At 37.8% G+C, this 27,799-nt stretch overlaps 3 protein-coding genes across 4 annotated transcripts; 1 reads left to right on the top strand and 2 right to left on the bottom strand.

Annotated features, from left to right (window-relative positions):
• Positions 1-649: 649 nt before the first annotated feature.
• On the top strand, positions 650-8,004 carry LOC117302207 (lysosomal amino acid transporter 1 homolog). Its single transcript, XM_033786026.1, has 8 exons — positions 650-1,032; positions 1,637-1,881; positions 2,989-3,118; positions 3,909-4,008; positions 4,487-4,722; positions 5,042-5,128; positions 5,511-5,681; positions 6,343-8,004. The coding sequence occupies exons 2-8, from the start codon at positions 1,676-1,678 to the stop codon at positions 6,454-6,456; spliced, it is 1,044 nt and encodes a 347-aa protein (XP_033641917.1). The 5' UTR covers positions 650-1,032; positions 1,637-1,675; the 3' UTR covers positions 6,457-8,004.
• LOC117302206 (TELO2-interacting protein 1 homolog) lies at positions 7,998-21,709 on the bottom strand. 2 transcript variants are annotated; one of them, XM_033786023.1, is made up of 23 exons: positions 21,527-21,709; positions 20,194-20,422; positions 19,634-19,773; positions 19,321-19,396; positions 18,540-18,685; positions 17,135-17,247; positions 16,764-16,775; positions 16,246-16,514; positions 15,682-15,911; positions 15,232-15,288; positions 14,778-14,903; positions 14,310-14,435; positions 13,767-13,965; positions 13,234-13,438; positions 12,914-12,999; positions 11,594-11,767; positions 11,238-11,280; positions 10,930-11,034; positions 10,508-10,771; positions 10,209-10,314; positions 9,428-9,626; positions 8,677-8,974; positions 7,998-8,374 (listed from the first exon to the last, which is right to left on the bottom strand). In XM_033786023.1, the coding sequence occupies exons 2-23, from the start codon at positions 20,373-20,375 to the stop codon at positions 8,294-8,296; spliced, it is 3,237 nt and encodes a 1,078-aa protein (XP_033641914.1). In that variant the 5' UTR covers positions 20,376-20,422; positions 21,527-21,709; the 3' UTR covers positions 7,998-8,293. The 2 variants fall into 2 exon arrangements, with proteins under 2 accessions (XP_033641914.1, XP_033641915.1); XM_033786024.1 differs by lacking the exon at positions 21,527-21,709 and adding an exon at positions 21,086-21,262.
• Positions 21,710-22,463: 754 nt separating this feature from the next.
• Positions 22,464-27,295, bottom strand: LOC117302638 (tyrosine decarboxylase-like). The gene is made up of 12 exons (XM_033786620.1): positions 27,095-27,295; positions 25,989-26,102; positions 25,463-25,585; positions 25,036-25,170; positions 24,836-24,946; positions 24,646-24,678; positions 24,281-24,448; positions 24,107-24,174; positions 23,804-23,894; positions 23,588-23,686; positions 22,980-23,081; positions 22,464-22,688 (listed from the first exon to the last, which is right to left on the bottom strand). Exons 1-12 carry the CDS (start codon positions 27,293-27,295, stop codon positions 22,464-22,466), a joined length of 1,470 nt encoding a protein of 489 aa, XP_033642511.1.
• Positions 27,296-27,799: the final 504 nt, after the last annotated feature.

Here is a 27,799-nt window from a genome sequence, read left to right as displayed (position 1 = left end):
GGTAGTTAGTTAGGGCCTACCGGCTTTTGGGGCTTTCTTCTTCTTCGTCGTCGTCTTCCTATACGAGTACAAACGTGATAAAATAAGTGCCTTTTTTGTTCGGCAAATTTTTTCTAAAACAAATCCATTATTCTATTGATAATATCTATAGAATATTACCATATTCCTTCCTCCATTACTACTTATATAGGCCAAACAAAATTGCGGCTTGCCTATAATATGAATACATTTTAAATAGTCGTATAAATCTGATATTAAAACACACCAAAGAAAATTGTACAAAGAAGGAAAAGGGAAGGCGACAATTTAATTACAATTATTATGTTTTGATTGTTTACTTTATTTCTTTTTTTTTCTGCCCAAGACATAGAAATAAAACCCGGGTTCTATTTCTATAGACCTTTTCGCAAATACCGGGGCGCGCGCGTAAAGCTAGGAATTAGGTGCATTGTGGTCTTGCTGGTATCCAAATTTGATCCATATATATCCCACATTGCACCTCATTCAACAGTCTGCGCGTGCGCATTGGTATTTGCGATAAGGTCTATGACCAAAAAGATAGTGTGTGTCGCCCTCGCGCGGTAGACGAGTGAGAGCTTTATAATGTCACATGACAAAAGTTCACGTGACACTCCGTGACTGAGGCGAAACTCTTGTTGATTGTTCACGTCTAGTCTCTAGCTCTCTCTGCATGCTCTACACTCTGCACGTCAAGACCGTCCTTCCGGCGGATTTTGGCGTCCATTCTGACACATACAGCAGTGACACAGAAGTTGTCGTTTCGTTAGTTCAAAACTGGAGAACAGACGTTTGGATGCGTTTGTCGTGGGGACTGGGGATGTTGTGACAGTGTGTATTACTGAGGCAGCCAACCAACCAACACTTTTTTTGTTGACAGAAGTGTTATTTTAATTTGTTATAATTCAATTTAATTACGACATCAGTCATCACCACCGGTCACCGCAGAGACCAGAGAGGGCGAAATAAAATTCGTATCGTGTTCTGTTGATTGTCATCTTACACTACACTTTGGTAAGTAAACTACTTAGATATTCTCCCTAATTATCTTCATTTGTTAATATGAAGTATGCATACATAATATTAAAACATGGAGGTAGAAATCTACCTCCATGATTAAAACTTGATGGACAAAGATGGATACTGAAATTTTCTCATCCCACACCACACACCGATCTTTGATGACTTCAACTGATCCCATTGTTTTGAGTTTTTCCTGTTTTCAAGGCAAGGAGGTAGGAGGGTTACGTTAGGGCATGGTTAGGGTTACGTTATCGCAACTTCAAAAACAGCAAATAATATAAACCAAAGAATTGTTATAATATCAGGAAGAAATCACGGAAAAAAATATTTTACAGGGTCAGGGACACCACTTTTTTCATTAGATTTGATCATCGTGCATTGCCATTGTGAATTGAAAAGTGTTTGATATAATTGGGTGGGCAATTGTTTTTAAATGGCCCCAACATTTGGCAAGTCAAACCACAACAAATTTGTCTAGGGACTGTTTGCATAGCGCGCAGGGAGGTAATCGATTTTAGGGACACCTTGAAAACGGGACATCCTACGATACTCCTCCGAATGAAATTATCAATTTTTATTTTTATTTTATTTACAGGAAGGATTTCATCACAGATTCCTTTTGGAACCCATCAATATGTCACTTGGTCTTGACTTTGATGACCCTTCAGTGTGGGGACCACACCCTCATCCACTCCCCGATCCAGACGTAAACTGTACCATATTAGGAGGTGTACCTTGGGTGTGGCATATATTCCATGAGTGCGTTGTGGATAATGTTCAGTATGCTGGATTCTTTCTGGGTCTAATTTCCATCCTATGCTGGTTGGTGGTGTTTCTTCCGTGAGTAGTTCACCTCTTGCAATTTAATGTTAAAAGACTATTATAAGAAGCTATACTCTGTTTGCCTGTTGGTTGGAATAGTCTTCTCCTAAACTATGCCCAGAGAGATACAAGAGGCAGATTGTCCATGGAAAATCCATTAGGATTTTTGAGATATAGTGGACACTATTTGGGTTGGTTGATACAGACTTACCCAAACCCATAGTGTCACCATATCTCAAATTGGCTTAATGTTGTAGACCACATGATGTGTTGGTGACCTTCATGACCTGCCATGACCTCAATTGGTCTCCTCCTATGACCTCCAACCAATGCAGTGTGGGCTGCAATCCGCTGCATAGCTCCATGTCCTATGTATCTGCACAACCTACTTTCTAAGGTTAAAGCACTTTTTATTTGAATGAGTCACTTTTCAATCTATTGTTTCAGTTAATCAGTAACTTTTGACAACAAACCAGCATTCTTATCCCTCAAAGTTGTCAAACACAGCTGTTTGTTGAAACCAACATTCCACCAGTTGTTCAGTTAGAAGCTATAATCTGAGTCCAGTCAACAAAATGCATTGTTTTTCAGTTCATCTTGCTCAATCTGCCTCAAGTATAGAATTGATATTTTCAGAAGTTTGAATAGTTAGTCCAAAGTTGCTGTAAATTTAAAAATAGTGCGTTAAATTTACTTGTAACACAAATATACTGTACAGTCGACATCGGTTGCCCAAAGAAGCATCCAAGATGCCTCTCTGTCTAACACAGCCATGTTCTAACATTTCTAAAGAGCAACAGATCGTCCATTCTAAACTGAACTGAGAATTAACTCAATTTATTTTGCTGAATTCTATTTAAGTGGTTTTTTTTTTCTTCATGCTTTTCACCTCTGTTGACCGGTTTGATTCCCGGACCAAAGCCTTGCATGTGGATTGGGTTTTCAGTGTCTACCTGACTGCATTTTAGGGTTTTCCTCCCAACTCGTCGCCACTGTCCTCTTTACAAAAGCTGGTGCAGTGATTCTGATTCTAATTTTGATATTCTGGCTCATGTAGTTATATAATCCAATGCTTTTAAAGTACTGTACACCATTTATAACTAATTAAATTGTGTCCTACTGCAGACAATTCTACGATGCTTATAAGACTGGTCATATGGACGAAGCTATTTCACCAGTCTTCCTTCTCTTGTGGTTGCTAGGTGATGTATCTAATCTCACCGGTAGTGTGCTAAGTAAGCAACTTGGTACACAGGTAAAGTGACTGTCGTTTGTCTTCAAGGCTGACATAACTTTGTCATGTTTTTCATGCAAAAATTTGCCATTATGAAAAAACTAATGTAGTCTATTGCATTTAGCAGTTAACTGTGCTGCATTTACCAGGGTTCATAATAGCTTTGGCATGTCAATGTACAATCCAAAGTTCCCATTAAACTTCAATGCTTATTGGTGCATTTAGTTTGGTGACTACCTAGTGCCAAGGCTTGTGTAGACCATGCAGTTCACTTCACAATGTAACATAATCATCTGTTGCATTTTGCTGCAGTAAGTGGGGTTTTCATTTCAACTGTATTGCATTTAGCTGGGTGCCGAAAACTTATGGTTAATAGGATTACCGATAACGAAATTTATACCCAAACTCCAACCTCATGAACAATGAAAGAAAGATAGCACAGCTGCAATGTTCTTAAAAAACAGTTTCCATTGCTTTACATCTAGTCATAGTACAGTAATCAAACATGAACAACCCAGGACCCAATTTCATAAAGCCTGCAAGCACAAAAAATTGCTTAGCACAGAAAAGTATTGCTAAATGGAAACAAGCTACCAGCCAAAATGACATTACGTTTACATTATTGTGACTGGTACCTCACTGTCACTGTGCAAATAAATTTGCTAACCAGTTTTTTCTGCTATACAGCTTTATGAAACTGTGTCCTACAGGAATCAGGTGTGCTTGATGAGTTCATCACCAATAGTCAAATACGATCTTTTTATGATTTGACTTGTGGTTTATTATCTACATGTATTTATTTCCTATGCAGATAGCTGTAGCGTATTACTACATAGGAATGGATTCGCTAGTCATACTACAGTTTACTTACTACTACATCAAAAATAAAAGAAGGCGGCAGCTCACGGAAGGTTAGCTCTCAAAGAGAAATTCTTCTGGGGTTTTTCTTTCTATTTTTTTAATTCTATTTATTGGTTTGTTTGTTTTGTGGGAATCTAATTCTTTGTGAAATCTTCCTTGTCAAAGTTTTGGTTCAGAAAGTGGAAATGGCTCGTTCTTATATTCAGTGGTTTTATCAGATATTGTGGGAACAAAGGTCAATACTAAACAACACGTTATCATCAGTTTATTGGTTATTGACCTTGATTTCAACTGCATATCATATTAGTTTATTATTTCATTATTCAATCAATTGTTGCCATAGAATAGATTGGAAGTTGTTAAACAATGGTTTCTGGCCCACAATGGATGTATCCAAACTTGTTCGAAAGGTGGTATTTTTTTGTGAGTCTATTGCACTTTGATACTAATTGTTTTATTTCAATAATATTCACAATTATCCACAAAAGAAAATTAACATCATTTATAACAATGTATTTATGAATCCAGGTCTTCAGAGAAGCTATGATACATGTAGTGAAACAAAACCACAAAACAGTCAAGTTATATTCGGCATTGGGAGTCTTCTTATAATGGGTGGAACCAGCTGGCTATCCTTATCACCATGGCAACAACAACAACCAACAATGCATGATGGGAGCTGGAGGTCAGGACGATCACTCCTTGGTGTAGAGACTACTATATGTCAAGTACCGTTCTTTGGAACTGGTAAATGTTTATTTTATGTGAGTATTAAGGTTTGGGGGAAACCATTTTGGAGTTTGGGGGAAACCATTTCATTAGCAACCTAAGTTAGCCGTCTTCTATCCAATTATGTGGATGCAAAGGCTTTGTTGACTTGAGGAACTCTTGACGGGCAGCATGTTGGTCTAAGGACTACTCCATCTTCTAACTATGCTTCACATAGAATCTTCTTCTTTATTTTCTTATTGTTGTCTGCACAAATTCCCTCAGTAGAGTTGTTTTTATGCAGTCCCACATGTATCACTAAGTTATGCACTTTTCCAGCATGATCTTAAACATTAATTGTTTGATTTCTTTCAGGATGACAAGGAAATTATTGGCTACTCCTGTGGATGTATTTCCGCTGTTTTCTATTTAGCTTCCAGAATACCTCAACTTTATAAGAATGTAAGTTCACAATTATAAGCCATTGACAGTGTTTAACAATGTTCAATAATAAACCACAGGGAAACTGACCGGGTAAATTTTAAATGATTGGTGTTAAAAAAAATACAATGCCATTGAGTAATTAATTAGATAAAAATTTCGAATTTATACCATAATTTGTGATAACCTTGAATTGGTGTAGAATATCATCAAAAAATGATTTATTATGATTTTCTTGGATTGGGGTGAATATGTAACTTTAAAAAGTATGATTCATTAAATATTGGACCACAAGGGTACTTAAAGACGCCTTGAGATAGTTGTTCTTCTGTATCACAGTATCGTTCTGTCTCTTAACTTGCTTACATCTTAAATATAAGATTTGTGTTTTGTGTTTTTGCAGTACAAACGTAAGTCTACTGAAGGTGTAGCCGTCATGATGTTCGTTCTGACTGTCTTAGGGAATGTATTCTATGGTCTCTCAATCATAATGGAAAATACAACTCCCGTCTTCATCGTACGACATTTCCCATGGCTTGTGGGTAGCCTGGGAACACTCTGCTTTGACTGCATTGTATCCTTTAAAAAAAAAAGTTATGTTGGGTAACTCAGGCTGACAAACTTATTATGATCAGGGTTCTTGATATGTTGAGTGACAGATTGGTGATAAATTTGGTCAAACTTTGTGCATTTGCAAACTAAGGTTTGTATGAATGTTTTAGAGCGAGTAACTCATATCAAATAGTTATACAAATCTGGGTAGATGTATGTAAATGTTGTATGGTACACTTCAACTTACATCTTAACACTGACTAGGAATCAACTTTATTTTGGGAGCAAATGCAATCCTGTTTGCCACGTCATGTAAAGTACTGTCCCTTCTGATTGGCCTGTGTAGTTCACAATTACCATATTCTCTTATCCCTTTACTGTATCTGTTCCTAAAACTAGTACTGTGAGACATTGGGCAAGGTTTTCCCTCCAAACTGCCAGCACTCTAGAACTTTTTACCATTTTCCTCCACCATCTTACAATCTACTGTAGTTTAAGAGAAATGTGAACCGATGTATTCTCTCCTAACCCTAACTACCTTATGACTTTGTCTTGGGTAATGCTCATAAAACAGAACTTACTAGTAGATGCGAGTAATAATGACAGTGGAACTCAAAGAATGTCTTGATATTATTTCCATGGAAACAATCGGATACATATTTCCTTAATGAAAACTAAACAAGATGCTTTTACAGTTCCGTCTGTATAGAAGGACTGACGTAATGAGTGAAGACGAAGCAAGAGGACTTCTTACTCCAAATGTTCGATCAGATGATGAAGGGTTCTACAGAAACTGAAGGGAAAGACGACTTGAAGTTGACACAGCTGAGTTTGTTTTGTTGTTGTGGTTTTTAGATTTTGTTTTCTTTGACAAAAGATGATAGTGTAGCAACAAACTTTATACTCAAAGTGGAAACACTAGTAACATCTGTTTGCACAGATACATTTGTAGTTTGAAGTCACTGCCAAAACAAATGTCCCCTGTGCAAGCACTGCAACTTTTGTTTTTTTACTTGTTTTATTTCTAGGAACCGTCAAATTTAACAATTTTACAATTATCAATACAGCGAAATCAGTCTTGACTTATATTTTGTTATTCTATTAGCCTCATACAAAAATAGTTTTCTTTGTTTTTAGAGGTAGAATTCAGATAAGGTTTTAGGTGGTTTCAGTACTTTTATTGCATCATTTTAAAATGTGTTAAATATATTTTAAAACTGTGCCAATTTTTATCAGGTCAAGATTCAGGTGAAACTTAATTACAAAAAGTTCAGCATCTCTTGACAGAAGTTAAGATTTGATATGTGAAGATTTTTAATACTTGCCAATACAGCTCCATTCTTGCAAATGGCTTAACTTCTAATTCTAGAAGAAATACTCTGCTGCCCAAAACATCTTCCGAGTATGTTGCTGTTATAGATCCATTGCATTTTTTTAAAAACTGTACTCCCAGTACTTTGTACACACCAATCTTTTACAATGTTTGAACAGTTTAAGATTAACCAGTGTGCACTGCCTCGTCAAAGGCAATTCTATGTTATATATTTTCAAGTTAGCTTGTTATGTTATTTTAAAATGGGTGACCAAGTATTTTTTTTCTCCAGTTGTTCAAGGTAATATTTTGTTTATGCATGTACTGCCCAATTGTATGAAGAATAGCTTGTATAAACATTCGTAAAGCATTATTAATTGGTTATTAAAAAATTGAGGTGTGTGTATTTTTATGTTATTCACTTACAATAATTGTGATAAATACAACTGCCAGGAGATAATTTTTACAAGAAATGGTTTATTTGTCTCCAAATTATTTGGTTGTCAACTTTCCTATCTTAAGGTTAAAGGTATTACCATGGTTACTAGCTCCGACTGATGGGGTCAAAGTCTACATTCAGGTATTCAATCAATCAATCAGAGGGAATTTATATAGCGCCAAGGTATTGGTATAAACCAAAGAATTATTTGAAAGGCTGGGGCTAAGCCAAGCACTCTATGTATGATGTAACAACATTGCACAGTCCTCAGAATAGACTATCACTAACAGCCTACAAAAAAATGGTTAGGAATTTGTGGTTACCACAATACTTAAACTTCTGGGATAAAAACTCCCTTATCTGAATTTATCATAGGCTATTATCAAAACAAGGCTTCTACACCTGCTTATGCTTTCGCTGCCTGTTCAAATCCCATACCAAAAGCGCACACTTTCAAATAACTCTTGGAGCCTAAACTGGAGCTCTGTGTGCACATGATCTATAGTGGATATTAGATGTAAACTTCTTTCTCAAAAACCACGTTACTTCAGAGGGAGCCATTTCTCAGAATGTTTTATACTATCAACAGCTCCCCATAACTCGTTACCAAGTAAGATTTTATGATAATAATTATTTTGAGTAATTACCAATAGTGTCGACTACCTTTACGGGAAGTTGCAGTTCGTATAAACTGGGCTTTAGGAAACTAAAAGAGTCTAACGTCATGAATTGAGTGCCTGGCATATGACCTCAACTTAATTTCCTAGTTATGACAAGTTGTTATTCCCTCCATACAAGTCCACATGGAGGTGGAAAGCAACAATAGTCTGGCCCATTTTCATACATTGGTGTTATAATCACACAAGTATTCAGGGAATTGATCTCACCAAGTATTAAGTTGATCAAGAAGTTTCTGGACATTCTTCGAGTATTGGTTTCTCTGGGGATGAGTCTCACCAACAAACTGAAAATATAAATTAGGAATAATGATCAAAAACTCAACAGAGTGTTTGCAAGGTGGCAATTTGTTTTGAAATGTTTTTATTGAGAAAGTAGAATAAAATGTTGTAAACTGCTTACCAACCAAAAATGGACCTAAAAAATCAAAGGCCTAACGTTTCGGCCCTAACAGAAACTTTCCAAAGCCAAATAATTTTGAGTTTAATTACATGGGATTGAACTAGATGGCAATTTGCCAACTATTATTGATTGTGTTACTCTCTTGCATCAATGATGATCATTCAATGATGATCATTCAATCTTTACCTTGTGTAACTGAAAGCATTCATGAGGTGCCGTCAGAGTGGTTGGGCAGTAGATATCATTTAATGCAAGCCACACTGCATCAGGTTCCAGACTACCAAACGTCTTGAAGACATTGAATGCAGCATGCTGTAAGACCTCAGGTTGTCTAGCATTCAGGTAAGGCAGGCAGGCAGAAGCCATCGTAGCCAACTCACTGCCTCCTATTCTTGTTGTAATACAAAGAGGACCAAGGAGAGCAAAGATGGCTAGCTGTAGTTTACAGGAAGGGGTATGTCTGTAAGCTGGACCACACTTCTCGCTGAAAGAACACAAAGTCAAGAAAGTTAGCAATAGCACAACATGTACCAAATGATGCAAAGTAGTGCTTAGGGAATAGAACAAGAAATACCAGCTACACGTTGGAGAATGGGGGGTTCTTGAGAAAACAGATACCTGGTATAAAGTTTCTCATGAGGACAGTTAATTAACTAATTATAATAATATTAGAAAAATTAACATTTAGTACCAATACTAAAGCCCTTCGCCCTAATGGCATCACTGTTGCTCAAAACACTCGGCTGTCAGACAATCATCAACCACTTACCCAATCACTGCATCATTGATGCACCTATCAGCACAGGTAATTTAGTCAGTACACACAAACCTTGGTTGTGGGTGCTCATTAGTAAAATTTGACCCTTTTTCTGACAACTGCCTACTTGGCATCTATTTTTTCGCATTAATGCAGAGCAGAGTGCTATTAAAAGTTTACCTGATATTGGATTGTGTTGTAAGAAAGGACACCAGTTTAAACCACACGTCCTTTATGATCCTCTTCTGTATAAAATCACCACTGGTATCCCCCATTGTAACTAGTGCTTCACAGGCTTTGCAGGATACCAGTTGCTCGGTATCCTTGAAACGTTGAACAAAGGCAGGCCAGAGTCTGTGAACCAGTGGCAACAGTTCATCTGAATGGAACAAAGTTAGACCAAGACAAACAAAACAAAATTACAAAGAAATATACAAGAAGATGAATAAAAAAGTAATCCAAACAAAAAAACAAAAAAGTAACCAATATTTAACAAACAAATACATGAGTAGGCCTAGAAATAAAAAGTATACAAAGTGTGAACAAATAGTTAAAAGTAAAAAAGTAAGTTAACAAATAAACAATGGAAAAAGCCAAATAGGGACCGCAACAGATTGACATCAAACATTGTTTGACTACTGAAACAGGCCTTGAAGCCTCAAAACTGTTTTTAAATTTGCGTCTTAGACAAAAATTTACATTGGGTAAATTTTAGAAGCTTGGAAGCTTGTCACATTTTGCAAGAATGATTCCGCTTGATACTTTGTTTTGATGAAGTGTTCCGCATAGAGCTGAAAAAGTACACACCTCAACAGTTTGTTTTTTGAAGGAAGGGTCACAAAAAACAATCAATGACCTTTAATGATTTCACACTGTCAAAGTTACTCAAGATAACAGACAAATTTCTTACATTGAATTATATTACAAAGTGAAATCACTGTATTACTACTGTCTTGTCTACCTTTATAGTTTTGTAGAGCTATGATGCCATTTTGAATAATGTCAAGAACTTTAAGACGTAGCCGTGGGTCGCTGGATGACAGGAAATGGAGACATCTGGAGAGAACCTTAAAAGAAATAAACAAACAAAACAGTCAGTAAAAAAAAAAAGTCATCAGTAGAATTGATTCTGTAATAGATTGAGAAAAAAAGTTTTCAAAAATCAGTTTTATAAATACAAAGAATAGTACATTTAACGTTATCATGGGCAACACATCCAAGATGTTGCAAGCTCACTAAAAGTCATTATTTTTAATTTACCTCTTTCACAGTCTTAACATGTAGAGGTAATTCCTTCTCCTTATCAACCTCATCCTCACAATCATCAACCTCCTCTCCAGAGCTATCATCAACACTACCCTCTATATCCTCTTCTCGTACATCACCATGCGCAAGGCGCTTGAGTCGAAGGTGTTCAAGGAAGAATTCTTTGATTGTTTGATGAGTTACAGGTTGATTGTTGGATTGAGACTCATCTACGGATTGCTCATCACTTTCCTGCCCTTCTAATGGTGATCTGTTCTTCTAATAACAAAAAGTCAAAATATACAAAACAAAATATATGAAAGGATGGTTCAACTTTTCTGAATTATTAGTTGCAACTTTGCGATGTTAAAGTTTATATTGCATTCGCAGGTAGTATGAACCAGGCTTGAGTATTAGTTTGAAGTACTCTGGGGTACCTTTTCCTCAGGGAACCATCTGATGATTGCAACAACGAGAGTCTTCAAGACATCAATCATCATCGGAGCAACGTCTTGGTGATACTCGTCCAACGTCACTAGAATCTATTAAAGAATATAAATAATGCATATAAGAATGGAATAGATCATATAGAAAGAAATATGACAGAGTTGCATTGGCAAATGATATTCAAAACCAATTATTTGACAAAGCAAATTTTGTACAACATTTTCTCTCTCAGAGATTGATACTGTTGCCATTATTAGATAAAGTTACATGACCTTTAATTGTTTCTTGAGAATCTTACCTCATCAATGGTGTCTTGTAGAAGAGGTAACATATCAGCATTACTGTAAATAAGAGTAGTATGCAGTCATTAAGATTCAATCACTACAGATCTTGAGAAACATCAACATGGTCCAGAATAGAGAAGGGACAATAAACAATAGAGCTAATGAGCTAGCCATAATGGGACTCGGCACTTTTTCAATTTCAAAATATTATAGGCATGCAGCCTTTCTAGCTGCCTCTTTTTACACTTTCAAAACGCTTTTATGGCAAAACAGCGTATCTTTGTACGTGCATTTCTTAAAAGGTAATTTTTCGAGTTGGGCTGTTTCGCTACATAAGGGTGGAAGTTAGTCTAATACCTTGACTTCTTACCTATGTTGGAGTGTGACTTTAAGAACAAGTGGCGTCTTAGGGTACATATCAAGATGTCTAAGACCAGATGATATTGACTCAACGAGATAGTCTGAATTGGAGCTTAGCAGGTCTGGAATGCTCTCATAACCACATGATATGTACATTTGCATCAAGGTGGAATACGCTGTTTGGCTGACAACAACAAAAATTCAAAGATGACAGATGAAATAGACTGAAACAAAATGAAAAATTTATGCTAGAAATAAGGGTTATGGGTTTGTGTGTAACAAACACCATTTCTGAGAATATTTTTATGAATATTATTTCTGTACTTATTTTCTTCAGTATCACTCGCGTAATCAAATAATAGAAAGCACATTTTTTTCCCAATGCTTGCATAAAGCTGATGGATCGTTCATTGGGTGATGTCCTTTTGAGCCAGCCAGCTCCACAATAGAAAGCACATTGTTTTCCCAATGCTTGCATAAAGCTGATGGATCGTTCATTGGGTGATGTCCTTTGAGCCAGCCAGCTCCACAATAGAAAGCACATTGTTTTCCCAATGCTTGCATAAAGCTGATGGATCGTTCATTGGGTGATGTTCTTTGAGCCAGCCAGCTCCACAATAGAAAGCACATTGTTTTCCCAATGCTTGCATAAAGCTGATGGATCGTTCATTGGGTGATGTCCTTTTGAGCCAGCCAGCTCCACAATAGAAAGCACATTGTTTTCCCAATGCTTGCATAAAGCTGATGGATCGTTCATTAGGTGATGTCCTTTGAGCCAGCCAGCTCCACAATAGAAAGCACATTGTTTTCCCAATGCTTGCATAAAGCTGATGGATCGTTCATTGGGTAATGTCCTTTGAGCCAGCTGTACCATCCAAATCACACAACGTTTCTTCTTCCAATAAACATGTACATTTACATGGGTAGCAATGTTTTGCTGGATCAGTAGGATGTCAACTTTATTGTTAAATATCAAGCCTCTGAATCAGAGACTCATGTGTAGCAATGTTTTGCTGGATCAGTAGGATGTCAACTTTATTGTTAAATATCAAGCCTCTGAATCAGAGACTCATGTGTAGCAATGTTTTGCTGGATCAGTAGGATGTCAACTTTCTAGTGTAATATAAAGCCTCTGAATCAGAGACTCATGTGTAGCAATGTTTTGCTGGATCAGTAGGATGTCAACTTTCTTGTGTAATATTAAGCCTCTGAATCAGAGACTCATGTGTAGCAATGTTTTGCTGGATCAGTAGGATGTCAACTTTCTTGTGTAATATAAAGCCTCTGAATCAGAGACTCATTCAAGACTTGATATGAATAATAATCTTACCTGATAATGGATTTACTATCATCAACTTTCTCCAGTACAGAGTATAGGCAATCCATTAAAAACATGGTGAATGCTGGGCCCAGAACCTTTCAGTACAACAAATCAACAATTATACAATGTATATAGGGCAATAACAAAACTCTTCTGATGGCCATTGGGTCAGAAACAGTTCAGGGAAGTTCCTCCTTTTGTGGGAGAGTGTTAGTTAATTAATTCATGATGTTAGAAGAAAACATTGAATATTCTAACAAATCATTTTAAAGCCAACCTTTATTGAAGACTCAACACAAAAGAAAAAGTGACTAATTTATTTGTAATACCTGAGAAAACGCACCAATCCCTTCCAAAAATAAACTGATAAGAAGAACATTGCTATTCAATGCAGCCAATGAAATGCTGTGATCTTCTCGCTGCGAAACAACCAGCCAACTAGCTGTGCCCTTATGTGTCATCGCAGACTCTGAATGGCTGGGAGTTGTAGTCAGATACCAATGTAAAGGAGAAGTGTATTCTTGAAGTAAATTCCTAGAAAGGGAAGAGGAACATCAGTCAAAAATCAAGCTTGTAGAAGGAGATAGGACCTTGCTATGAAGTTTCTCTGTTTCTGCAACACCGTTTCATCTTTAGGTTTCCAGTTGATGTACAAAGGGAATGCATGGGATTTACCTTTGCTGTTTCAAATAAATCAAATCAAATCAAATCAGATCAGATCAATTAAGTGCAAGGTAAAGCATTATACCCCATTGTGCATTTTGTCAGTTTGGTGCATTTTGTCAATTTGCTGCATTATTGCAACAAAAATCTTTTTAATGTGTTTGGTTTTCAAAATAAATTCAAAAGCGAAATCTCTTACCGAACTGCGCTCTCTATCGCTGATATTTCCCTCAAGGCTGGACAAGCCGATCCTTCCCATGATGCCTTGTTGCTGTCGTCCATCGGTGATGCTATTGATCCCAGCATGATCTCATTTAAGATGAGGACTGCTTGTTTCTGATGTGAAGACGTCTCGTGGAAGAGATCAAGGAAATGGTCCACAAGAAGTGTGATGTTTCCTATATACATAAAGGGAGAAGGTTGGCTCAGTGATGTCTTTTCCTGCCTTTCATAAGACCCCTGTTGAGTTTGAACCCCTAGTAGACCAGAGCCTTGCATATGAATTGAGTTTCTAGGCCCCACTCTCTGACCTCACCCACCTTGGGCTTTTCGCCCGATACTATCTTTCATCATTTTCTCTTCACAGGTATCTTCAGACATACAAGTTACAGAGAAAGACACTTTTGACCATTCCTTGTTTCATTACCAGAACAATCAAATAATAATAGTTGTAATAATTACCCATCATTGTACAATCATGCAAAATACTTCAACATCTGATGATGATTTGATAAAAACTTACCATACAATCCAAGCAAATGGCAAACCTGCACAACTGCCTTGTAGATTTTATCGTCTGTGAAATGCTTGAAATATTTACGTCTAGTTGGGCAATGTTGATAAACCTCCATGCTAAATGCAGCACCGTCTGAAACAGACAATTTTAAACCTGAATAAATTTTTGTTTAAGACTCAGTGTTGAGAAGGATTTGGTCTAACATCTTTTGAGTAAAGAGCTTTTGTACCTCTGTTCCAAAGAGAAACAATGTCTTAAAGGCAAAGACATCTTCCCCAACAGCACCACCACTCTATGCTTACTGGTGATATGGTGGGTCAGTGGTCACCCATCGCTCTGGGCAAATGACCCTCTCCCACTCTCTGCTGTTACCTTCACCCGAGCATTCCTCAGCCCCTTCCCCGCCCATTCCTGTACTCAACCGACAAACAACTTACCGTCTTAATCCCTGAGAATTGCAGAAAAGGAATTTACCTGGGCCAGAGGTTGTCTCTTCAAGTATCTTGATGTCCCGTAAGTCAAACTCTACGATCTGGATAAGGGCCAGAGAGAGACGTCTGAGATGTGAGATGGAGTTGAGAAGAGAAGAGATCCTTGGACCTAGGGAGGAAGTTAAGAAGTATTAGTGGAAGCAGAATATCTTCAAGACCACTGAGGACTGACAACAAATTATGCAGACTGAACAAAAATATACTAATTAATAATAAACACTTACCTAGTAACTTCAAGTATCCAATGACAAGATTCAATGTTGAAAGTTTGCAGGTATTATCTATAAACACTTACCTAGTAACTTCAAGTATCCAATGACAAGATTCAATGTTGAAAGTTTGCAGGTATTATCTATAAACACTTACCTAGTAACTTCAAGTATCCAATGACAAGATTCAATGTTGAAAGTTTGCAGGTATTATCTATAAACACTTACCTAGTAACTTCAAGTATCCAATGACAAGATTCAATGTTGAAAGTTTGCAGGTATCATCTGAAGGTATTGGAAACAAAAATCTTTAGAGAAAACAACTTTAAAAGTTATTTAGTTTTCACCAATGGGTATTCCCCTCATTCATACTTCTCTTTACATGCATCTCTGTGAAATATAATAAGGACAGCAAACACTTCAATTATCAGTCCTAAAATACAAGTTTGAGTCTTTACAAAACATAATACAAATAAATGAAAGTTAAACTCAAATCATCATTTTTGCTTCAATTTTTCTTCTTCTCGTCTTGATGAAGCTACTTGTCTTTAGAGTCACATACCACGTCATCTTGGCAGACACTGATTTAAAAAAAACACAACACCAGATTAAAGTAAAATTAGTTGACATAAAGTTTCCCTCATGATTTAACTACAGGTCAATCAATCTGTATCTTACCCGATGTTCTCATTATCCGAGGCAACGATGTCATCAAGGAATGTAAATTGTCTTCAAGGAGTTCCACCAAAGGCCTCGCATCTTCACCTTCTTCTCCATCTGTACCTCTCATATGAGCCTCACTGAATCTTGAAAGAATCCTCTTACTCTGAGAGGCAACCTCATTGTATTCATCTCCAACTAGTGATACCAAGACCTCAAGGAGTTTAGGGATGCTGGGCGATAAGGATCTAAAGACCATGGGGTACAGGGAGATTAGTTTGAAATATTTTAGCATTGGTTAAACTACAGCTCTTGTCACTCTTAATCTCTATGAATCAAGATAGTATACAGTATTGAATTGTTGACAAAGCTGCCTCCAATAGTAAATTTTAATAGTCTTCACCAAGATACATAAGGTACACAGTTGTGTTGTCTTCAAACTGCTGTTACTGGTGTGTTTGCATACCACTGCTAGCTGACATACTCTTTGTTCTAGTTTTACCTGATTGCCTATTTATTAATTAAGAATTTATAAATTAAGATTTTATTAACAGTATTTCTTAATAGTATTATTATCAATACCTTTTACACCTGAAGAGCAACTCTTCTGAAAATGTCACCAATGCAGTTCGGATTTTCCAGTTTGGATTTGTTGATAACGTTACTATCTGACCAATCAGAATGTCCAGTTTCTTTGCAGTTGACTCTACCCAATCTTGTGTTCTCTTAATCAATAAGTCTCTTCCTGCGTGCTTTGCCCCGCCTTTATCGGAGTGACACTCAGGTTGGATTGGTGAGTGAAGATCACTCATTACCATGGCAACAATGGAGGACCACGTTTTGATTGCAATCTATTGTCAAGATAAAATCAAAATTCCTTTTAAACAAAAGACATAGTATATCATGAAAGTTATCCGTTCTTATAATCATAAATTACAAGAAATGCATACAAGAGATCATAAAAAGAACAAATAGAGAGGGAAAAAAAGAGTTTTGAACAAATTCAGAGATGTCTGTCAGCGTGAAATTCCCTTTGCTTCAGAATTAGTTCTGCATTACTTAATATCGTCAAATGAAACAAAATACAAATCAGGACTTACGTTGGTGACATTCTGTTGGTTCAAACGATGTTGTGTCAAAGTTGTCATTGAAGAAAAATGGAAATAAAAATAAAAAAGGCATTAAGTCAATCAATGTAATAATCAATCAAACAGAAAAGTCAATCAAAGCAATAATCAAACCAGAAAGTCAATCAATGCATAATCAATCAAACAGAAAAGTCAATCAAAGCAATAATAAATGAAACAGAAGACTAAATCAATGCAATAATAAATGAAACAGAAAACTAAATCAATGCAATAATAAATCAAACAGAAAATTCAATCAATGCAATAGTCAATGAAACAGAAAATTCAATCAATGCAATATAATGATGGAAATGTCAATAACTGCTGGATGTTTATTTTCCTACCTGTCCTTGTTTCTGATCACCCTGGATGATTCTACAGAGAGACATTGCGATCCCCGGTAGGAACGAACCAAAACAATCTCTGGCTTCCTCAGCGTGGCTCATCAGCTCACCCTCTACACACAAACAAAACATAAATAAATCAAATGACATACATTCAAAACACTGTATACTCAGATCAGAGATTTCCCGAGACCTCACTGAAAAAAGGCCACAAGCAAACGGTGCTTCTCTGAACCCGTATCACATTCATTCAAAACACTGTATACTCAGATCAGAGATTTCCTGAGACCTCACTGAAAAAAGGCCACAAGCAAACGGTGCTTGTCTGAACCCCTATCACATTCATTCAAAACACTGTATACTCAGATCAGAGATTTCCCGAGACCTCACTGAAAAAAGGCCACAAGCAAACAGTGCTTCTCTGAACCCCTATCACATTCATTCAAAACACTGTATACTCAGATCAGAGATTTCCTGAGACCTCACTGAAAAAAGGCCACAAGCAAACGGTGCTTCTCTGAACCCGTATCACATTCATTCAAAACACTGTATACTCAGATCAGAGATTTCCTGAGACCTCACTGAAAAAAGGCCACAAGCAAACGGTGCTTCTCTGAACCCGTATCACATTCATTCAAAACACTGTATACTCAGATCAGAGATTTCCTGAGACCTCACTGAAAAAAGGCCACAAGCAAACGGTGCTTGTCTGAACCCCTATCACATTCATTCAAAACACTGTATACTCAGATCAGAGATTTCCCGAGACCTCACTGAAAAAAGGCCACAAGCAAACAGTGCTTCTCTGAACCCCTATCACATTCATTCAAAACACTGTATACTCAGATCAGAGATTTCCTGAGACCTCACTGAAAAAAGGCCACAGGCAAACGGTGCTTCTCTGTACCCCTATCACTCTTATAACCCTTACACCAAACCAACCTTCAACTCTTATTCACTTTAAAGGCAGTAGACACTATTGGTAATCACTCAAAATAATTATTGGCATAAAACCTTTCTTGGTGACGAGTAATGGGGAGAGGTTGATGGTATAAAACTTAGTGAGAAACAGCTCCCTCTGAAGTGACATAGTTTTCGAAAAAGAAGTTATTTTCCACTAATTTGATTTCGAGACCTCAGGTTTAGAACTTGAGGTCTCGAAATCAACCATCTAAACGCACACAACTTCGTGTGACAATGGTTATTTTTCTTTCATTATTATCTCGCAACTTCGATGACCGATTGAGCTCAAATTTTCACAGGTTTGTTATTTTATGCATATGTTGAGATACAGCAAGTGTGAAGGCTAGTCTTTGACAATTACCAATAGTGTCCACTGTCTTTAAAACACTAACAACTTTGACTGCTTGCAATTCTGAATTTTAAAAGATGAAACCATTTTTACCTCGACACTGAGCCAGCGTTTGCAAACAGGTCATGGATGTGACCCTCAACTCTCTTAGTCTCTCAGACTCTGCTAGAGCTATGAGAAGTGACACAGCGTGTCCAACAGCCGGCAAAAACTCAGGACTGTACAGCTGCCTTAGAACACTAAAGGAAAAAAAAATCAAGGTTTAATGAGGTATGATTCTTATGTTTTAGGGCTGTTGTTTAACTGTTATGTTGCTTGGCCAAATTTTGCTCATATTTTTGCCTCGTTTTTAAGAAAACAATGGAAATAGGTTTAATTGAAAACAATGGAAATAGGTTTAATTGAGAATAGAGTTTTGTCAACAAGAGTTGTATGTTAAGGATAGTTATCATTTTTGTTTGTGAAGCTTAATAAACTTAGTTTGAGTAACTTCTTGGTTTTAAGGATGTTAAAGATAATGACATTTCTATTAATTGGGGGACAAAGGATTTGATAGTAACTCACTCATTTGAAGCACATTTTAAAAAAGTCTATTAACTGGGAGACAAAGGATTTGATAGTAACTCACTCATTTGAAGCACATTTTAAAAAAGTCTATTAATTGGGAGACAAAGGATTTGATAGTAACTCACTCATTTGAAGCACATTTTAAAAAAGTCCATTAATTGGGAGACAAAGGATTTGATAGTAACTCACTTATTTGAAGCACGTTTTAACAAAGTCTAGACAAAGGATTTGATAGTAACTCACTCATTTGAAGCACATTTTAAAAAAGTCTATTAATTGGGAGACAAAGGATTTGATAGTAACTCACTCATTTGAAGCACGTTTTAACAAAGTCTCCAGGCATTGAATCACAGCTAGCTTCAATTCTTCTGGGTGTTTGGAGGCTGAAATGACATTGTAAGAACTACCTATAAAACTTACTGACTATTTTAATCTTCTTGGTTCCTAGTGGGACTTGTAAAACTAGCACTTCATAAGCCCAAAACGAAATAGAAACAGAAGTAAACTATTGAGAGCAAAAATGTGATACAAATTGGTAGGCGCCAAATCCCCCCCTAAAATACTTTTTTATTTTTTATGAATGAAAGTTCCCCAGATATCTTTGACATTTACTGACTAACCTTTACTAAAGTTACTCTTTTCACTGATGAGAATACACAGGGTAGAAAAGAAATCTGAGAAGACCTGCCATTCATTTACTGTAGTTACCAAGAATATTTGCCTGATACACCCAATAGCATTCTCACAGCAACCTGTGGGCCTGCAAAAAAGGAACAAACATGGTCAGTATTTATAATGCAGGCCTGCACGGAGGCAATGGAGCTGATTGTCTCCATGCCCCATGGTCATTGCCTTGGTGCCCTTGAAATGCCCCAGTAGAAATTGTTCATTTCCTCATAGGGTGCTCTTTACATGACTTGGTGCCCTTGCCCTTTCAAAAACGAAGCAAAAACGAAGCATACAGGCTTGTGTATGATCAATGAAATACACCGTAGTTCCTGTCCAATTTCATCTATCGATGGAGGGTTAAAAGATATGAATTTTCTCAGAAAACCAGTGAAACATCAGGTTGTGATTAGGCCCAAGTGTGATGTGTGAAACCAAAAACATTTTGCCCTTTGATCATTTCTGTCAGGTTCGTCAAGGTTAGACCCCAAATAGGGTCAACAAATTTACTTACACTTTTCTTGGGTATCTTAGAACTAGTCGTAATGGAAAGAGAACATAGTGTTGAAGAGACTGTAGGGAGCCCTCGCCCATTGCATCAAGGAGAGATTTGAGCTGATTAATTCCTTCATTTGTTGGTTCTTTGGAGAGATGCACACATATTGGCTTCAGCCTCTCAAATGCAGATTGTGTCATTTTAATTAGTCCCTTTTTTATTCACAACGTACCGCCAGCACGCCTTCCTGCGTAGAAAAAAAGCAAATGAATGACAGTAAAATATAAGATTAAGTAATCATACAATACTCATAACTAAATTTTAGATAGATCCTTATCCTAAAAAGATGTGTAGCTAGCTTGCTTAACACAACAGTCTGACATTCTGTCTGTGGGGTCTTGCAACTCTACACCAACTCCTAGCCCAGGTTGGACTCCTCCGTTGACGTCCTACCATGGCTACACCTACTCCTAGAACTAGGAAGTTTGTTCCGCTGAACCTCATATAGTTCTAACTAGGAGTAGAGAAGGCTCACCGGTACAATTATTTATATAGCAATACATTTTGGGCCTCTATAACGCTAGGCAGCTATTACAAAATGCCTGAAATGCAAATGGTAATTTTTAGCCAGCAAAACTTTGCAGAGTCAAGTTTGTGTGTAAAAACATGCACAAAAAACATCTTCCGAATCCAAAAAGGTTTATCACAATAACCACCCGACTGATTTTGCTGAACTGCCGAAAAGCACCGTTGCTTCCCACCCATCCCTCCTCCTTGTTCTATGATCCAACGCAACAGACAGCGCTTCTTTTCAGAAATTCAGCAAAAAGGGCTTCCCATCCCACAGACGTGCTTTTTGGAAATTCAGCAAAATCAGCCATTGAGTCGGGCGGTAATTACGATTCCAAACCTTATTTTGGATAATTGTCCGCACGTCTCCATCATTCAAATTATTAATTTGTTAAAAAAATATTAAAACATTAAATTTAAAATCCAACCAAACTAAACTAAGTCTAATAGTAGGCCTAGTACCAGGCGTAACCCCTCGGATAACTTTCCGTATGGCGCCACCACTTTTTCACTTATTTTTACAAAAAAGGATATCTCATTTTCTGGTTGAGGTAAATTAGATAGGTCTACTTACTTACTATACTATATTAACTCATATTATTGATTGAAAAAGTGGTGGCGCCATACGGAAACTTTTCCATAATATTAATAATATTAATAATATTAATATTACAAATAAAAAAAATTATATTTATAAATAATATTAAATAATATATTAATTAATAAGTTATTAAAATTCAATTCAAGAAATAAAAATAAAAATGTCCAACTCAATACTCACGGTTGTTTTGCTGTCTCCCGCGCACTCAATGCATAGGACACTTTATTAAGACTCCATTATTATTCAAAGAATACCAAATTGAAAGTCAGCTGCCGGTGGAAAATACCGGGATGTGTGAACAATCCTTCATGGAACATGCGACACCATGGGCGCAGCCATCTTGAATCGACATATCTCATGAGAAGGGCGCCCTCGACGAGGTCAAAGGGAGATTGTTCATTGGCCAGTTCTCCGCGCCGCGTTACTCCTCATCCAATCTGATCCAACTCTTCGCACTTTATTAAGAACCAGGCCAGGCCTAGGCTTACTTAGATTGCATCTGTGCTCAGCTGTTATTTTTTATAAAAACCTGACGTATATTGTATTAAGAATACTCACAATTTTATTAAGATATAGTGTCAACTTCGGGTCAAAGTTAGCGGTGTCTGCCCACCCCCCCCCCCCCCAACACTCTCTGTAGATCACCCATCATTATTTTGAAAACACAACCCTCAGCCACACTAGTACAACCAATAATAATACTGATCTAACACCCCTCTGCCGCCCCCCCCCCCAGGCGCAGCCCCTACACCCCATATTATTTTGACACCAGCCGCTAAACCAAGCCTACTCACTAAAACAAACCTTGTTTACTTACATTTCTAGCCACTTGTAAATAAAAGCCAATGACCCTGCCAATTAGTCAGATTAATTTTCCAAGCTTCCTTATGATTCTATCTGCCACTGCACAGTGCATTTGTAGTCCTTAGGCCTATCTGCCACTGCACAGTGCATTTGTAGTCCTTAGGCCTATCTGACACTGCACAGTGCATTTGTAGTCCTTAGGCCTATCTGACACTGCACAGTAAAGGGTTGGTAGTCCTTAGGCCTATCTGCCACTGCACAGTGCATTTCCCAACGCAAATGGTTCCAATTCTTCTTTCTGTTTTCAATGTTTCTAATTCTGTAACAACTTTTCAACAGCGCCATCCTTTGGGAACGATGTGTGATAAGCATGGTGCCTAATAATGTTCCAAGACTGTGTGATGTGATCTTCAGTTGCTTGAGGATGACAAACGGCAAACCGGATGACAAACTTATCATCCAAGCGAGTTGAGATCATGTGAGCTTCTCCTGAAGTGTTGATACGTTTTAGAAGAGCCTCTGTTAGTTTGTCCTGTCCCTGTATTAATACAACGGAATGGTCAATCAGTTTCAAGGAACAGAAAGTAATGTACAATCGTGACAGATTCTTGTTGGACAAAGTTGGTAGCTTACAAACTAATACAATTTAATGATTTGAATGATAACCCTGTCCCAATTCCACAAAACTGCAAAGTATTCAAAACATTATTTGACAAAGAATGTATAGCATATGTTTGATATCACTGCTGTCATATAACTACTTTATTAGTTTGATCCATCTAACAAAAAATAATGTTCTACATTATTAACCGGTTGCAGTACTACATACTTTAACCCTGAAGCAAACCAATCCAAAGACTACATCACCGACGATTTCAAATAGGGGGTCCTGTCGCACCAGCGTCTCAAATAGTTGTGCCAGCCTAACATGCTTAAAGACAAACAGACATAAAACACCACAGTACCATGAATTTCCGTGTACATAAAACAGCAAGACAAAGGACAAATAACGCTAAATGAATACAATCACAATGTCAACTTGACCAGGATCTCTTTGTATGATACCGATATACTGGCTGCTGGTACAGTCTAGGCTAGCAGGGTAAAAAGCACCGAGTCCTCGTACTGCAATTATCTAAGGTTACGGTGGTTGATAAGATGAATTTAAACAATTAAATATTTGAATAATGTTAAGAAGAAAAATATTATTTTTCTGCGAGCGATTGAAAGAAGTTTCTGGAGATTTGACAATGGTCCTTTTGTTTTTGGAGATACCAACACGCATCTGAGGAGGGGAACCCTTCCTTTTATCACTGCCTTACCGATCGTACGAACTGTTGCAAGCCTTCCACGCCATACATCCGGATAACAAACCAAAGCTTAAGGGCCCGAAATCGCCTGAGGGGGGAGGGGGAACTGCTTTTATCACTGCCTTACCGATCGTACGAACTGTTGCAAGCCTTCCACGCCATACATCCGGATAACAAACCAAAGCTTAAGGGCCCGAAATCGCCGACTTAGAGATATGGTCCAGTTCTGTATAAAAGGTAATCAAGGAGGGAAATTCACTAAGAAATCAAACAGGTTTTGCAGATTTCGCTATATTAATGTTGGTTCATTCTATTTTCTGCAAACAGTCATTGTTAAACTTACTCGGTAGTCTATGACCCGGTCGTCATTATCATGCTGAAGATAGGCCGGGTTAACGGTGAGGGCGTCTATAAGTGCATTCTTATCTCGAACCCTTCAGATGATGTAAAAAATGTATAAAACTAATTCATAATTATTGGCCCATCAAGTCCCAAAGGATTTCTAGGTCGATCACATTTAAATCCGAACATGCCTGCAAATAAAGAACAATTTTAATTGCCAATGCCACAATCATTTAAAAATATTGTTTGTGTTGTTTTTTTTTGGCTATTGGGTGCAGATTGACAACAAATGAAAATTTCATACCACATCACAGAGCAATCAAAGTTCACTTGCAGCCATTTGTTAGGGTTAACGTTGAATGACGTCACATACTGAAACATAAAGAAAGTAAAACAACAACCAGACAGAACTGATAATAGCACAATGTAATAAGAATATATTAACAATTAAAAAATATTCAGGAGTTTCGTTTTTTACCTGAAATCCACGAAGCAAGTACCTGAACTCCGGGCAGATAAGAGCGTTTCCCCCGTATGCACCGTCAACGTGAAACCATACATCTCTACCATTCGCTGAACACGTCTCTCCAAGTTCATCGAGATTGTCACATGCACAGCTGCTTGTGGTTCCAATCGTTCCGCATACCTGTTGATTACAAATAAAAAAGAATGAAAATCCAATGCATTTATAGTTTCTTGTATTGCTCATGGATGTTATCACTATCTTAGCTTGACTGGGCATTGTAGAAGGTGTGGCATAGATTGGGGTGATGTGCCACAATCACATATTTTGGTGTCATTGGAAAGGACTCATTTTCTCAGCATCCGATTGTTTATACTTACGAAGAAAGGAACAAGGCCGCTCTTTTCATCTTGCTAAAAAGAAACAAAAGAGGAACATTTGATTTTACAATTTTTTGGAAAGATTTTTAGAGCGAAGAAGTTCATCTGGTAAAAATCGTAATCCTTTTTTATATTTGTTTTTAATTACAATTATTCCCATGTCTTCCCCATGGGGTATATTATTACCTACCTCCATTGCTTTTCGAAGTGTCTTCCCTCTAAATGCATAGTGCTTGTCTGTTGGAAGTTTTCGTCTCTTCACAAAAGCAATGTTTGCAGCTTTTTCAACAGACGAGTGCGCCTAAAATAGTGAAACTGCATATCATTAATTTTAATTTCTTTTAGAAAACTTACAAAAAATGCTTTCTTTACCCATAGTACCCAGCTTACCTCTTCAGAGAAATATGCCACCAATTTTGGCAGCAAATCATAATCGTCTTTATGCGGATAAACTTTTCTTAGTTTCTGCAAAGCCTTTGTCCTCGCAGCAAGCATACACACCAAAGTACACTCGCTGGCAGACCCCTGTAAATCAAATACAATGTTGGTAAGTTTTAAAAGAGGATTTCTACATTCAGATTGGGTTCATTCCGCAAAAAATTAATGTTATCACTCTATATTATTTATATATAAAAAACTTTAATGGGTAGCCTATCGTCACCAAATGAAAAGAACACCCGCAACGCAGTTCTGTTTTGAAGTCAGTGGGTTTAAACAAGGGCTCTTACTTAATTATTCTGTAATGTTGTTCCTAAGGAATCTACAGCCCGTATTTATAAAACATAAAATGAAATCATAAATATTTATGAAGTAATACCTGCAAAACTCCGCCCCCCGTGCAGCCCTTTGTGTATGGCAACAGCTCATTGGGCAAGCCCATCATCCTACCCAACCAATCAACCATCACCGTTTCTAATTCAGTCATAGCTGGACTTGCCGCCTGAATACAATACAATTATTGACATTAGCATTAATCACAAGTTCAAGAGTTTTATAAGGTGCGTTATTTTGTCTTGTAACCCGAATTACATTTTCCCACTAAGCATTTCTTCATTAACAAACAAAGCAACAAACAACATTCAACTTGAATAGTTACACAACAAGGTCAACCAGTGCCCATGCATGCAGTAGAAATTTCATTTTTGTCATCGAGTTGTGTTTTTTGTTTGGACTTATCATAAGCAAAGATATTTAACAGGCTATCATTGAGAGGAGTGTGAGAAGCCCCCCCCCCCCCAGACCCTTGTCCCATCTTGTCGCTCCCCCAATTCCACGAGAATATCCCCAACAAAACGAACTGTTCTTATGATGCATGTCCAAAGAAACGGATGAGGTTCTTATACCCACGAGAAGCCGACGCAGCCTAATCCGTCGGAGAGCAGACTGGCTAAGATAGATGGGTAGGAGTTACCAGCTGGAAAGTAAGCATGGAAGGATGGATGCTGCCAATGGGTCATCTACAGTGGTAGAACAAACATAGTGAAGCTTGACTAGTGTTGAAAGTAAGCATGGAAGGGGAAGGATGGATGTTGCCAATGGGTCATCTACAGTGGTAGAACAAACATAGTGAAGCTTGACTAGTGTTGAAAGTAAGCATGTAAGGGGAAGGATCATGCTGCCAATGGGTCATCTACAGTGGTAGAACAAACATAGTGAAGCTTGACTAGTGTTGAAAGTAAGCATGGAAGGGGAAGGATGGATGCTGCCAATGGGTCATCTACAGTGGTAGAACAAATAGTGAAGCTTGACTAGTGTTGAAAGTAAGCATGGAAGGGGAAGGATGGATGCTGCCAATGGGTCATCTACAGTGGTAGAACAAATAGTGAAGCTTGACTAGTGTTGAAAGTAAACATGGAAGGGGAAGGATGGATGCTGCCAATGGGTCATCTACAGAGGTAGGACAAACACAGTAAAGCTTGACTAGTGTTGAAAGGAAGCATGGAAGGGGAAGGATGGATGCTGCCAATGGGTCATCTACAGTGGTAGAACAAACAGTAAAGCTTTACTAGTGTTCTTCTACTTCTACTTCGATACTTGGCATAGTCCTTCAGTCAGGATATAAACGCCAAGGATAGCTGCTTATGTGCGGTGCCAAGTGTTGCAGGTGCATTTTATTGTACAAGGTGCGAGTAAAAAGTTGGCATGGAAGGGGAAGGATGAATGCTGCCAATGGGTCATCTACAGTGGTAGAACAAAAACATAGTAAAGCTTGACTAGTGTTGCGACGTAGAACGGTTACAAATCAGAACAAATTGGATTGTTCTTCCTGCGTGAACATTTGATCCAGATTGTTGGCGATATCTCAAAAAGAAAGCCTTCAAATTCTTCTTCTCCATAGTTTCATATAATAACATATAACAACCAATGAAAATGTAGAGTATTAAACATACAATGAAATTACACACATCGACAACAAAACGATGATATAATACTGAAGTATTTGACGTACCCCTGGAAGTATCTTGTTCTCTACATCCTTCATAATGCTCTCCAAAGTTTCTGATGTTGTCGGTGCCTGCACCGGGAGTAGACTCTTCAGATAGCCTGGTTCCACGTCAGGAAACACCCGGCGTTCCTTGACTGTACTGAGGTAGTTAGAGATGAACTCTGCCATCTCGGAGACTCTTAGGCGAAATGTTTCGTCATCCATTTTCTGAAGAAGATGGCTGAACGGTATGCGGGCTACAATCCAAGAGAAACATAGACATGGTCAGTGAGTGCTTGGAACATGGCGAAGTTTCTTAATGGAGAGTATAATTATTTCGAAGAATAACTGCACCTCTATTTTCTGTCACAAAGTGTTGTACTTGTCGTAACGCACCGCTGCTGATACGCTGAGGTCACGCGTACGTTTAACGCACCAAAAACAACTATCGGCCAATCAGCTCCCCCCTTTGCGTCGGCACAGAGGGGTCGTCGTTTGAGAGTGTGACGTCATAACGCGGAACGCACCTTTATGTCGTCCGCAATTTTCAGAGTCAATTATTTTGTTTGGTATCATTCTCGTTACCATTGGCAGCACGCCGTATACCTCTTGTCACTACGGGGACCATGGTTGAAAAGCCGCACGGTGTTGGCGAGGCTATCAGTCAGTTGCCATCATTGACATCTGGTGATCGAGAGGCAATCGGGAGATCCATCGCACTTTAACCCA

Source organism: Asterias rubens, chromosome 18 (assembly GCF_902459465.1).
Source record: "Asterias rubens chromosome 18, eAstRub1.3, whole genome shotgun sequence".
Taxonomy (NCBI): domain Eukaryota; kingdom Metazoa; phylum Echinodermata; class Asteroidea; order Forcipulatida; family Asteriidae; genus Asterias; species Asterias rubens.
This window is presented reverse-complemented; position numbering and strand designations above follow the sequence as displayed.

What these genes read in the sequence shown, in the direction of transcription:
- LOC117302207 (XM_033786026.1), top strand. Translation starts at nt 1,676, where the DNA reads ATGTCACTTGGTCTTGACTTTGATGACCCTTCAGTGTGGGGACCACAC. An exon ending in GTAAGCAACTTGGTACACAG is followed by an intron (nt 3,119 to 3,908) that starts GTAAAGTGACTG and finishes TTTCCTATGCAG; the next exon opens with ATAGCTGTAGCGTATTACTA. An exon ending in TACCTCAACTTTATAAGAAT is followed by an intron (nt 5,129 to 5,510) that starts GTAAGTTCACAA and finishes GTGTTTTTGCAG; the next exon opens with TACAAACGTAAGTCTACTGA.
- LOC117302206 (XM_033786023.1), bottom strand. Translation starts at nt 20,375, where the DNA reads ATGACACAATCTGCATTTGAGAGGCTGAAGCCAATATGTGTGCATCTC. An exon ending in AACGCTGGCTCAGTGTCGAG is followed by an intron (nt 17,248 to 18,539) that starts GTAAAAATGGTT and finishes GTTTGTGTGTAG; the next exon opens with AGGGTGAGCTGATGAGCCAC. An exon ending in GATGGTTCCCTGAGGAAAAG is followed by an intron (nt 10,772 to 10,929) that starts GTACCCCAGAGT and finishes TTTTGTTATTAG; the next exon opens with AAGAACAGATCACCATTAGA.
- LOC117302638 (XM_033786620.1), bottom strand. Translation starts at nt 27,295, where the DNA reads ATGGATGACGAAACATTTCGCCTAAGAGTCTCCGAGATGGCAGAGTTC. An exon ending in CGGGGGGCGGAGTTTTGCAG is followed by an intron (nt 25,171 to 25,462) that starts GTATTACTTCAT and finishes TTTGATTTACAG; the next exon opens with GGGTCTGCCAGCGAGTGTAC. An exon ending in GCGGCCTTGTTCCTTTCTTC is followed by an intron (nt 24,449 to 24,645) that starts GTAAGTATAAAC and finishes TGTAATCAACAG; the next exon opens with GTATGCGGAACGATTGGAAC.